Source organism: Amphiprion ocellaris, chromosome 5, assembly GCF_022539595.1.
Source record: "Amphiprion ocellaris isolate individual 3 ecotype Okinawa chromosome 5, ASM2253959v1, whole genome shotgun sequence".
In the NCBI taxonomy this organism is placed as follows: domain Eukaryota; kingdom Metazoa; phylum Chordata; class Actinopteri; family Pomacentridae; genus Amphiprion; species Amphiprion ocellaris.
In genome coordinates this window covers 8,713,588-8,726,878 of record NC_072770.1, presented here as the reverse complement: position 1 = coordinate 8,726,878, position 13,291 = coordinate 8,713,588, and the positions used below count along the sequence as shown (strand labels likewise).

General features: G+C 44.5%; 1 protein-coding gene across 4 annotated transcripts in view; it reads left to right on the top strand.

The window, feature by feature from the left end:
- The window catches only part of chd6 (chromodomain helicase DNA binding protein 6), a 181,590-nt gene that overhangs the window by 147,269 nt on the left and 21,030 nt on the right, over positions 1 to 13,291 (top strand). For all 4 annotated transcript variants that reach the window (XM_055010483.1, XM_055010485.1, XM_055010484.1 and 1 more), the window contains exons 32-36: positions 3,065 to 3,437; positions 5,036 to 5,244; positions 6,769 to 6,866; positions 9,690 to 10,508; positions 12,512 to 12,766. In XM_055010483.1, the coding sequence (XP_054866458.1) occupies positions 3,065 to 3,437; positions 5,036 to 5,244; positions 6,769 to 6,866; positions 9,690 to 10,508; positions 12,512 to 12,766 (1,754 nt within the window). The remainder of the gene's footprint in view (positions 1 to 3,064; positions 3,438 to 5,035; positions 5,245 to 6,768; positions 6,867 to 9,689; positions 10,509 to 12,511; positions 12,767 to 13,291) is intronic.

Sequence of the window (13,291 nt, the reverse complement as noted above, 5' to 3'; positions counted from 1 at the left end):
CCTAAACACCTCACCAGGGAGGCGTCCGGGGGGCATCCTAATTAGATGCCCGAGCCACCTCATCTGGCTCCTCTCTACGCGGAGGAGCAGCGGCTCTACTCTGAGATCCTCCTGGATGGCCGAGCTTCTCACCCTATCTCTAAGGGAGAGCCCAGCCACCCTGCGGAGGAAACTCATTTCAGCCGCTTGTATCCGCGATCTTGTTCTTTCGGTCACTACCCAAAGCTCGTGACCATAGGTGAGGGTAGGAACGTAGATCGACCGGTAAATTGAGAGCTTCGCCTTTCGGCTCAGCTCCCTCTTTACCACGACGGACCTGTACAGCGTCCGCATTACTGCGGAGGCCGTAGCAATCCGCCGGTCGATCTCTCGCTCCATCCTTCCCTCACTCGTGAACAAGACCCCGAGGTACTTAAACTCCTCCACTTGGGGCAGGACCTCATCCCTGACCCGGAGAGTGCACTCCACCCTTTTCCGGCTGAGGACCATGGACTCGGATTTGGAGGTGCTGATCCTCATCCCAACCGCTTCACACTCGGCTGCGAACCGATCCAGTGAGAGTTGGAGGTCCTGGCATGATGAAGCCAACAGGACCACATCATCCGCGAAAAGCAGTGACGGAATCCTGAGGTCACCAAACCGGACCCCCTCAACACCCTGGCTGCGCCTAGATATTCTGTCCATAAAAATTATGAACAGAATCGGTGACAAAGGGCAGCCCTGGCGGAGTCCAACTCTCACTGGAAACGAGTTCGACTTATTGCCAGAGATGCGGACCAAGCTCTGGCACCGGTCATACAGGGAACGGACAGCCTGTATTAGGTGGTCCGTTACCCCGTACTCCCGGAGCACTCCCCAGAGGGTTCCCCGAGGGACACGGTCGAAAGCCTTCTCCAGATCCACAAAACACATGTGGACTGGTTGGGCAAACTCCCATGCACCCTCAAGGACCCTGCTGAGGGTGTAGAGCTGGTCCACAGTTCCACGGCCGGGACGAAAACCACATTGCTCCTCCTGAATCCGAGGTTCGACTATCCGGCGGACCCTCCTCTCCAGTACCCCTGAATAGACCTTCCCGGGGAGGCTGAGGAGTGTGATCCCCCTATAGTTGGAACACACTCTCCGGTCCCCCTTTTTAAAAAGAGGGACCACCACCCCAGTCTGCCAATCCAGAGGCACTGCCCCCGATGTCCACGCGATGTTGCAGAGGCGTGTCAACCAGGACAGCCCCACAACATCCAGGGCCTTGAGGAACTCCGGGCGGATCTCATCCACCCCCGGGGCCCTGCCACCGAGGAGCTTTTTAACTACCTCGGCGACTTCGACCCCAGAGATGGGAGGATCCACCCCCGAGACCCCAGGCCCCGCTTCTGAATCAGAAGGCATGTCGGTGGGATTGAGGAGGTCTTCGAAGTACTCCCTCCACCGATTCACAACGTCCCGAGTTGAGGTCAGCAGTGCACCATCCCCACTATACACAGTGTTGACAGTGCACCGCTTTCCCCCCCTGAGACGCCGGATGGTGGACCAGAATCTCTTCGAAGCCATCCGGAAGTCGTTTTCCATGGCCTCGCCAAACTCCTCCCATACCCGAGTTTTTGCCTCGGCGACAGCTGCAGCTGCAGCCCGCTTGGCCAGCCGATACCTGTCAGCTGCCTCCGGAGTCCCACAGGCCAAAAAGGCCCGGTAGGACTCCTTCTTCAGCTTGACGGCATCCCTTACCGCCGGTGTCCACCAACGGGTTCGGGGATTGCCGCCGCGACAGGCACCGACCACCTTACGGCCACAGCAACGATCGGCCGCCTCAGCAATGGAGGCACGGAACATGGTCCACTCGGACTCAATGTCCCCCACCTCCCTCGGGACATGGTTGAAGTTTGACCGGAGGTGGGAGTTGAAACTCCTTCTGACAGGGGACTCCGCCAGACGTTCCCAGCACACCCTCACGATCCGTTTGGGTCTGCCAGGTCTGACTGGCATCCTCCCCCACCATCGGAGACAACTCACCACCAGGTGGTGATCGGTTGACAGCTCCGCCCCTCTCTTCGCCCGAGTGTCCAGGACATGCGGTCGCAAGTCCGACGATACGACAACAAAGTCGATCATCGAACTGCAGCCTAGGGTGTCCTGGTGCCAAGTGCACATATGGACACCCTTATGCCTGAGGAGAAGTGAGGAGAAGAGGAAAAACAACAGATGCTATCTAGGTCACACAGATTGATGCAGATGAGCAAGGAATGCGCTGGTCTTGCCCAGTCTGTGTCATCTATTTTTAATGCTGTATTTTCAGGACTGTGGATGGACAGGAGTTTAGGTTATTTAACTGACAACAACACAGCCAACAACATTGTCCAAATCCCTTACTGCAACATTAACTCTTAGACTGTAAAACCATTCTTTTCATTCATTTTAAACAACACATGCAAAATAAAGTAATTTTTATTTATGACATATCAGGATTTTTAGGTTTGGTTAACGTTCCCAACAAAATGGAGGACTGTTGGAAAATGTAAAATCTGACGATTCATTCTGTTTTTACAGTTTCTGGCTCTGATAAATGGTATAATTATGATTTTAAAAACAAAACAAAACAAGCCTTTCAAACCTGTCAGCAGATTTTAGGGTTTAGAGGGTTGAAGTACTTTTACTGACATCTTATTATATCTGTATTTCTTACAGTGAGGTATCAGAAAAAGTATTGTTACTCCCACCAGTACTGAAATTTTATTTGTACCCTTTTTAAAAATCAAGCATCACTGACCTTCCTTTAAAATTGATTTTTTTTTGTTCTTTAACCTCCCATAGTACTTGTAGCAACAGCAGCATTACTCATTTTATTTAGATAATTAATTTATTGATTTATTTATTTCAGACTTGCTACAACACAGTAAAAGCCAAAAAAATTAATCAAGCAAAATGGTGAAAAAAAAACAGAAACTTAGAATAATGTCTAAAAACAAGTAGGATGAAGCTTAAATTAATTTAAGCTAATTTAAATTAAAGTACAAGCAGTAAGTAATAATCTGCATCCTGATTTTAGAGAAACTCTGTCTTTCCTTCATAGACCCTCAGTTGTCAGGTGAATTGTGCGCCCAGGATGGAACTCTGGTTACCACGACGACCACGGGAACAGGAACTGGGGTGGCGGCCCTCCATGTGGTCCAGGCCCGGCCCCTGTGGCCCACGGGCCCCGCCCTGACGGCCCGTCTGCGGCGCCTGATCACCGCCTACCAGCGCTTCACGCTACGCCGGGAGCCGCTGCTCAGGCACGAGTTCCTGCTCCACGACGGCCTCGTGGGGATGGGCATCGGAGGAGCCGGAGCCGCTCACGGTCATCACGCCGGCGGACCACTGGCCTGGCAGCTGGGTGAAGAGCTGAGGAGGTGTTCTGTGGTCGCCACCGAACCGGACCCCCTGTTTCTGGAGTGGCAGAGGAGGTAACTGTTGAAGAAGAGATACACTGATAAGTTCACATCGAGTTTTAGGATTGATATTTGTGGTTCTCCAACATTTTATTCTTGAACATCCATTATTTATACACCGCTTAATCCGCATTAGGGTCGCGGGGAGCTGGAGTCTATCCCAGCAGACTTAGGGTGAAGGCAGGGAACACCTGGACAGGTCACCAGTCTATCACAGGGCTACATATAGAGACAAACAATCACACTCACATTCACACCTACAGATAATTTAGAACAATCAAGTTAACCTCAGCCTGTTTTTGGACTGTGGGAGGAAGCCGAAGTACCCGGAGAAAACCCACACATGCACAGGGAGAACATGCAAACTCCATGCAGAAAGATCCCGGGAAGGCGGGTACGCAAACCAGAGATCTAGCTGCAAAGCGACGGAGCTAACCACTATGCCACTGTGCAGCCCCATGTTATGACAAATCACTTCCTGAAATTCTATTTTTTAATGATTCATGTGAGAAATCTCCATGTTTCCAAGAAAATTTCATTAGCAGATTTTTAAAAATCTCTTTCCGTTGACTACTTACAAAAAGAAAATCTGCAAATACAATGAAATAAAACTCAATCTCCATCAGCAGTGCCATCACAACATTTCTAAACTCCTAAGCTTCCTAAACACCACGTTTGTTTTGCACACCTCAGGCAACAATAAGGGACAATATTAGCACGTAAAACACTTTTCCATGTCCACGTTTCGTCTTCCTCTGCGAGCACAATTTCATCCTCGTAACATCACCTCCTCTCTGCAATTTCTTGAACAGTGTGACTTAAAACTATCAAATTAGCTACCAAATTACAAGGCTAAGGACAGTCAGCAGTGCAAACATGTAAAATATTATGTTTATGCATCCCTAAGTTGGAATTCTGAAATTCCGTCATTTCCATTTTACATGAAGTTTTTTTTTTTTTTTTTAAATCGATGCAAGTTTCATGACTTTAGACTGTAAATAAGAAAAGCAAAGATCGCAGTACTCCGACAAGGCTGCTCAGTCGCTGTATGATTTCTGACAAATAAGTCTCGATAAGTTGTCGTGGTTGATTTGTAGTAGAATCACAATCATGTGATCGTCAGCAGGCATCCTAAACAATCTGAGGTGAAAGTCTTACGGAAACTCTGTAATGTTTTAGGACCAACATTGATGCTAAAATGTGGAAAAAAGTCTTTCCCCAAATCACTTAATACAACTCAAAATAAGTAGTTTTCTTTTGCATTCCTATCTGTAAATAGAATAGAATTTTCTGTTTCTGTTGGTGGTCAACAGAATAAGTATAAAACTGAAACGCAGCTCAAAAAGATGACATGTTAACCAGCAAATTCAGCAATATTTCTGTGTAATAGAAAGTCCTGTTCTCAGACACTCATTCATTTTATGTCCACTGCCATGTGGTCTACTGTTTGGCTGTTAATGACAGACGCAGAGAGAGTCTTCTTTGCATCTGTGATTACGGACACAGGACTAAAACCAGGAGTTATACAGTCATGGTGAAATGAACTGTCTCTGCAATATTCTGAGCTGTACCGTTTCTAATATATTTTGTCTGCTCCTTACCTCTTGTGTAAGGTGGACTCGTCGAGAGCAGGCAGATTTTTACCGAACAGTGTCGTCGTTCGGGGTTATCTACGACCCGGAGAGGAAGACGTTCGACTGGTCCCAGTTCAGAGCTCTGGCCCGACTGGAGAGGAAGACGGACGAGAGTTTGGAAAGATACTTCAACTCCTTTGTCAACATGTGCAGGACAGCCTGCAAGCTTCCTCCGAGGAAGGAAGAAGGTTAGTAAACTGATCTAAACATGCTTGATAACAGAAGGGCTGAGTTTCTCACTTGGGGAAACCTCGATAATTGAATTTAAATTGATTATGTGGTAAATTTAAAAGAACAGAAAGGTCGGGTTTTCTGTTTCTACGTGTAGAAGCTTGTCTGCAAAAGCCTTCAGTTTAACGCTAAGTTATTTCATGATAACATTGTCAATGAGATCTTCTTTTAGTTAGAATATCCTGCTGCAGACCATATAATTAGGAACCTTAGTTGATGGCTCAGGAAAAAACTCTAGCTTCAGATTTCAGCAGAAGAGAAATAACTGACACTTTTTCACATCAGTTTGTGCATTTTTAACATCTACAATTTAGATGTTTAAAATCCAAAAACAAGCTTTAAAAGGAGCAGAACAAACTTAAAGCCTCATTGGAAAGTTTAAAAAACAACAACAAGAAAAACAGAGAGCGCAGTACTCCGCCAAGGCTGCTCATTGTATCATTTCCGACGGATGAAATCTTTAAAAAATTTGTGGCAGAAATCACGGCAACATAGAATGTGGCCATTTAATATAGATGTACCCACAAGCAAAATGACGTTGCACTGAGCACAGCCGTGTGTTATATATGTGTACGTTATGTACAGATACCGAATCACGTGGCCTAAATATGTAGCGGGCAGCGGGAATTGATGTGACTCTGAAACACCCCCACAAGTTAATCATTTGCTACTTGTATCATTTCCAATGGATAAGTCCCGATAAATCCACAGCGGTGGATTTGTAGTAGGATCACAATCATGTGATCGTTAGCAGGCAGCTGACGTAAAGTTCACTTGTTGTCATAGTTACAGTGACACCGTGCTGCTATCTGGCAATAATACAAAATTTTTTAACAAATCCGTGGATCTCAGACTATAAGCTGCATCACTGCAAAAATCTAATCACTTGGTCCTTGTGTCATTTCTGACCTTCCCTGAAAATTTCATCCAAATCCGTGTGTCTGTTTTTGAGTAATGTTAAGGTACGTGTCCACAGGATCCGGCAATTTTCCCACATTCCCGGAGTTTTTGAGTAATGTTGCTAACAGACAGACAGACAGACAGACAGACAGACAAACCAACATTGCTCGTCACATAACTCTGCTGAGGCGCCGCCTCCTTGGCAGACTAATGAAACAAAAATATTCTGTCTGGAAAGATTTATTTGATGTCCATTAACAGTTAATTTAGATTTAAGAACTGAAACTTTGGATCTAAACTCACATTTACAACATGTCAAATATGGAAATGAATGTGATCTGTGTTGCCTACCCTAAAAACATGAGAATCTGCAACATATTTACTGATGACTTGAGAGGAGGATGTTCAGATCTTATTTTTTGAGTGAATCTTGCATACAAAAACAAACTTATTTATCTTTTACTCTTCCCTCTTCTCTGCATCTTTCATACCTTCTCCATGTAAATCTTCACTGGCTAACCTTCCGTTTCTTTCCGTTCTCCTTTGCTCCCTCCTCCTCCATCCCATTTGTTTTTTTCCAGGCTTGGTGGATCCCGCTGTGCTCGTGGAGCCTCTGACAGAAGAGAGAGCTGCCAGGACGTTATATCGCATCGAGCTGCTTCGCAAGATCAGAGAGCAGGTGGGCCCTTTGAACAAACAAAGCCTCGTCATGAATAGTGTAGTTCCCACCGTTGCGGCTCAAAGTTATAAATCGACTTCAAGGTTTGTCTCAAACACAACTGTTTTTGTAGACTTGGAGTTATTTCTGCGATTGATTGATGCTAAAATGAACCTCGCTCGTCTCTCTTGACTTTTTCATCTGTTGCATTTTGCATCAACGGCGGTTTGCTTTAAAGTCTAAAGATAAGTTTGCATAAACCTGTCTAGAAATCATTTTAACCTACGTACAACTTCGTATCTTGCCTCAGAGTTGAGATATTTTCACCATCAAAGGTAATCATGATTAAAATGCAAAATGGAACTGAAGCCTGCCTTTTCATGCCTCCATTCAACAAACTTCAGGCCAAAAATTGACGATCAGGTGATGCCCACAGCTGATTCTTAGCTTTTTTATTGGAAGACGGGAACTGTCTTCAAAATGTGTTTGTGCTAAAAGCAAAAAAGAAAACAAAGTAGGGGTCTGGGTCACATTTTTTCTCACTTTTTAAATAAGACATGAAGAATAAAGCGATTTTGATGAAATACCACCATTTTAGGCTTAGATGTGCATGAATCTTGTGAGTTCGAGGCTCGTTGGAAAGTTTAAAAAAACTACAAAACAAATCTCTTTTGAAAATAACATGTTTTCAGTTATTTAGTTAAGTTTCCCTACCAAACAAATGAGCAGTTCAAGGACTATCAGAAAGTTGAAAATGTGATGATTTTGCTTGTTTTTACAGATTCTGGCTCTGATAAATGGTGTCATTATGGTGACTGGTTTTCAGATTGTGGTGTTCAAAGGGTTGAAATTGTCCAGGAACATGTATAAATACAGTATTTCTTAGTAGAGATACTATATTTACCACATTTATTAATTTTTTCCAGCTTTATTTATACTGTGCCAATTCACAACATGTGTCATCTCATAGTTCACATAGTAACCTAAAGACTTAAAGAATCTTAAACAGAGAACCCAACAATTACAACGTTTCCTTTGGGTCTTCTTTGAGCAACATTTGGCAACAGTGGGAAGGAACCAACAAACTCCTATTTACCTGAATGGACAATTTATGACCAAACTTCCATATACAGGAGGTCCCCAGTTTACGACGCCCTCGACCTACAACGTTTCATTGTTATGTCAGAACTGGTTACGTGGAACTATTTGGTGAGCGGAGCGAATGAACATGTCATGCGGTGCTATAAGACGGCTTTGTTTACATTCGCGGGTCGTACGCCACCCTGGATTGTGCTACATTCACTAACTTTTTCCCCTTCATTATGGCTCCCAAGCGTAAATCAGACTCTTTTGATGGCAGTACTATGAAGAAAAGGAAAGCTCCTTTGTTTCCCCCACACATCACAGAGGTGTAGTACTGCCCTCCCTGGCTCATAATAGGGAATTCTAATAAAGAATGTCTGCTTAGCTTTCAGGGAGGGCTGGTGATGGTCACACACATGCACTATATATTAAAATATTTGGCTGCAAGACTAAAATATGCATCAATATCATATAATGTTGACACCCCTTTTGTGGAGTTAAACAATGAGAATAAATGCAGACCAAAAAAAAAAAAAAAAAAGGAAAGCCATCTCCATGGAAGTGAAATTAGATAGAATAAAACGCTCGGAACAGGGCAAAACACCGACGAACATCGGTCAAGTTGTAAAAATGTTGCAACATATTGTAGTGACCCTCTGTGACGAATGAGTGAGACTTTATCTGGTTCTCTGGTCGTTTATTGAACCTTCACACAGGCTACTGTGGGCCGTAGCCAAGGCCAAAATAACTACAAAAACCCAATAACTTAGCTCTAGGATTAGCCACCATTCCCATCTCTCTCTCTCACTCAACTCACACACTACTGCTGACTCTCAGCCAATCAGAGGTGAGCTAACTGAACATGGTAACTTCACTGACATTAGGTAAATCTGGAACTGAAAAATAAACATTGAAACGTCAACAAAAATATCAGTCCATTACAATATTTTATCTTCCTGTAAAGTGACTCCTACAGTGCAAACTTATTCAACCCCCCTGACATTTTTGACATTCTGGCAAAATGTGATGCTGAATGATGCCTCCAACAGTGTCGCTGGGAACATTCAAGAGCTTGGATATCTTCTTGTACCCATTTCCTTTCTTGTGCAAAGCATCTATCTCCTCTCTGAACTGCAGGGACATCTCTCTGGTCCTAACCATGTTGCTTGCAAAAGGCGTATGGGGAGTACTGACAAAAAGTGGACTCATTTTATTAACATGAGTATTCCTCGCTGTTTAGCATGCGTCATCGTTGAATTCACCTCAAAATGTATACATACAGGTGTATGGCATTCTGCAATTATCCGTATTTATCTAGCATTGTATATAGGCGGTTGAATAAGTTTGCAATCAGCTTGTAAAGAAGTTGAACTTTTGGATGGATTCAATAAAGTTGACCTCTTATGATTTAGTAATCGCCTGCAGTTTTAATGTTGCTCATTTTGTCAGAATGTCAAAAATGTCAGGGGGTTGAATAATTTTGCATGCAACTGTACATGCGTGAAAGTCGTTGGTATTCATGACTTTTCCGAAGAACTGATCGATGTCATGATGCACGTAACGGCTTTGTTTACATTTTCGCCAGTCAGAGTTCCGTTCCCACTGATTGAAGTAAGTCGATTTTCGCCCTAAGCCGGAACTCTGACATAAGTCGAGGACCACCTGTATAAGAAAAAAATCAAAACAAGGAAAATCTTCTGAGGATTTAAAGCGTTGCAGCAAACAGAGCATAACTTAGTTGAACTTGTATCCGTCCCTCAGGTTCTCCGTCACCCATTGCTGTCGGCTCGCCTCCAGCTGTGCCGTCCATCCCTCTACCTCCCCGTCTGGTGGGAGTCTGGCAAACACGACCGTGACCTCCTCATCGGGGCTGCACGCCACGGATTGAGCCGCACCGACTTCTATATCCTCAACGACCCCCAGCTGAGCTTCCTGGAGGCCCACAGGAACTACGTCAGAGGACACCCCGCCCACCTTCACCCTCAGAGCCATCACCACCCTCACCATCCGGGCCTGGCGACTCACTCCGGCATGTCATCCTCATCTTCTTCGTCATCACATCCTCAGCTTCCTCATCCTCACTGCTGCCTGTACGATTCTGGACTCAGCCACCACTCCCCTCAGCCTCCTGAATACCCCCACCAGTCCTCCCACCACCATCACCAGCACTCGGTGCCTCCATCTGCTCCTTCTCCTTCCTCCTCATCCTCCTCCACTCACCCTCACCTTCATCCTCCACCGCTGGATGCTCACGATTCGTCCTCGCCGAGTCTGGGAATAGTTCCTGGATCGCGTGGAGACTTCCTGGACTGTCCTCCTCTGGATGAATCTCTGGAGTTGGGAGCACTGCAGCACGACGCCATGTCTGCAGATGCTTTACACGGAGGAAAGGTGTCCAAGGATGCCCTCAACGGTTTCCCCTTCAACTCAGCAGCAGGAGGTCAAAGCATGCTCAACTCGTACGGAGTCGGAGGAGCCGACCTGGATTCAAAACTTAGGAGCGACGTTCTTGTAGGAGAGCAGGGCTCATCGGAGGAAACCGGGTTGATGGCGCCATCGGTGGAACTGGATCAGTTACAGGTAAAGCACTGTGCTTCAGACATGTATTCTGTTGTTTTAATAAGACTTCCATCATAAATTGTGTGTTGTGATTGAGTATAAAACATCTGGACTGCATTAGATGTTTGTATTGTTACTGCTCAGAAACAAGTACAGCTGCATGGAATGATTATATGTCATCACTTTATCGATACTGACCATCTTTAAGGTTGTTCTTCTGGTCTGTAAAATTTGAGAACAGAATTTTCAAAGCTGGAATGAGCAATTATTCGGGCTATTTTGTTGTCACGAAGACAACAGACACTTGTTGACCCCCCCTTTTTTTTAACAGTTATCAGATTTGTTGTCAAATATCACCGTTGATGGTCCTTTACATGGTTAGGGGACTAATACGAGGGGTTGATTGAAAATTTCCAAGACTGTGACCGGGAAAGTCAAACACCACACCTGATTTAAATTTGGTCGCCTTCCCGTTTAAGTCTACTCTGCTCCCAGTGCTCCTGTAGCTCTTGTACCACTCCCCTGGAAGTCTCAGTATGTATACACGTCAAGTGCCGAACGTCTTCAACTGTCTCCAGATGCCTACATTTTGAGTTTAGTTTTGGGGAAGAGAGGGGCTAAATCTGACAAGTAGAGCAGGCAGGACGTACGAATTGTGTTGTGGCCTAAAAACCCGTGCATGACCGGAGGCACTTTGCTTTGGTGCACCCACATGCCACTGCATCACAGTTGAGGTTGTTTGTGCCAAATGTTTTCCATCAGACACCTTTGGATGTTAGAATAAAGCTCTGCCTTCACAGCCCAACCTTGAGAAGGGATAAATTTCCAGTGCAGAACCACGGAAATGTTGCAGAAAACAGCAAGTACGCTCCTCGCGCTCCTAACATAATGTCTAGTTTTTGAAACTGCAAATTCTTCCACTGCTGTTTCTTCTCTTGATGGTAGCCACAATGTAACGTTTACTTTCTGCTCCACGGTGAGGTTGATGGAGAAATTGCAGATGAGCACCTTCTAGTGGTCATAAAATAAGGCTTAGGCTAGCCGCTGAATTCAGCCATTGATTAACCTGAAACAGAGTCTGGAAAACAGTAATTTATAAAGCGTGAAGATGTGAGCCTTAGTGGACAATAAAAGTGACAGAACAGTAAAATATTGAGTACATAGAGAAGAACAGGAGATCTCAGTCAATCCCACACACACACTCACAGGAGAGGATCTTAATCACTAATGTTTATAATTTGCATACTCAGTTACAGTCACCCTTATTAATGAAGAAGTCTAGTTATGAATGACAGGTTCTCTGCTATCTTAAGCTGTTGAAACATTACTTTTAATACGTACACTACCGCTCAAAAGTTTGGGGTCACTTAGAAATGTCCTGATTTTTGAAAGAAAAGCATTTTTCAGTGAAGATAACATTAAATTAATCAGAAATCCAGTCTAGACATTGTTAATGTGGTAAATGACTATTCTAGCTGGAAATGACGGATTTTAATGGACATAGGGGTACAGAGGAACATTTCCAGCAACCATTACTCCTGTGTTCTAATGCTACATTGTGTTAGCTTATGGTGTTGAAAGGCTCATTGATGATTAGAAAACCCTTGTACAGTTATGTTAGCACATGAATAAAAGTGTGAGTTTTCATGGAAAACATGAAACTGTCTGAGTGGCCCCAAACTTTTGAACGCTAATGTATATGGGTTCCAGATATCTGTTATTGTCCTTTCTTGATTTCCTATAATATGCATCAGCAGTGGCCAAAACAAACCTGTATTGTTCGATCCCTAATCCTGGCTAATGACCGTTACTGCTTGCACATGTTGCACATCCACGACCATCAGTCTCGGAGCTTTTTGATCAGCCCTCATAATTTCAGCTTTTCAAGTGTACTCACTAGGATTTTTCTCTTCCTTTGATTCCACATCTTTCCCTCATCGACCACTTTGTGTGTTTTCCCCTCACATCTGTCCACATATTTCTCTGCATCATCTTTCACTTGGCCGTGACCTCCGATCCTCCAGGCTCCCTGGGACAGCACCGACCACACCAGTCCTGCTCACCACATGTTCAACGAGTCCGATCCCATCCTGGGTCCCTCCGCCCTGGAGACCGGCTTCCTGGAGGAGGAGGACGAGGAGGCGCAAGGGGGAGACCGAGGAGGAGAGGAAGGCGGGACTCTGGAGGAGTGTTTAGGCCTCCCGCCCTCGTCCTCTCCCTCCCACCCCTCGGCTGGAGAACCCGTCGAGCCGCTGTCCTCCAGTTATATTCTGTTTAAGGTTAGTTTTACTGTCCTCGTGGCATCAGGGTAACATTAGCGGCTTAATGAGTGGTAATCATTCCAAAGTCTTTGTCATCACAGCCCCGAAGGCGACAATAATCTGAAACCCATTTGTAGTTTAATGCTTTCAGTGGGGCAGACAGTAGACAAACACAGCAAAATGATTATTTCACTCAGACATGGGTCACTTGTGAATTTTACCTTAAAATATCTTATACTTTCTAAGATCTTTTGTTCTGCATGTTTTTTTTTCCACATTGAAACTTGACGCTGTTTTTAATCAACAATATCTCAGGAACTATTAAAGATAAAAGTCTGATATTTTCACTATTATTTCTCATCATTTCATTGATTCAGACTCTGCAAAATGTATTGGGTGAAATAATCTGTGGTTATGGATGACTTAAAATATGAAAAAAGAAATTAAGCCATGATAGTAAATCCCATCTTTGAGGACACAAAACCAAATAAATTAATAACACAGGGATCACCATATGTAGTTCAATGTCACAATAATAAAACA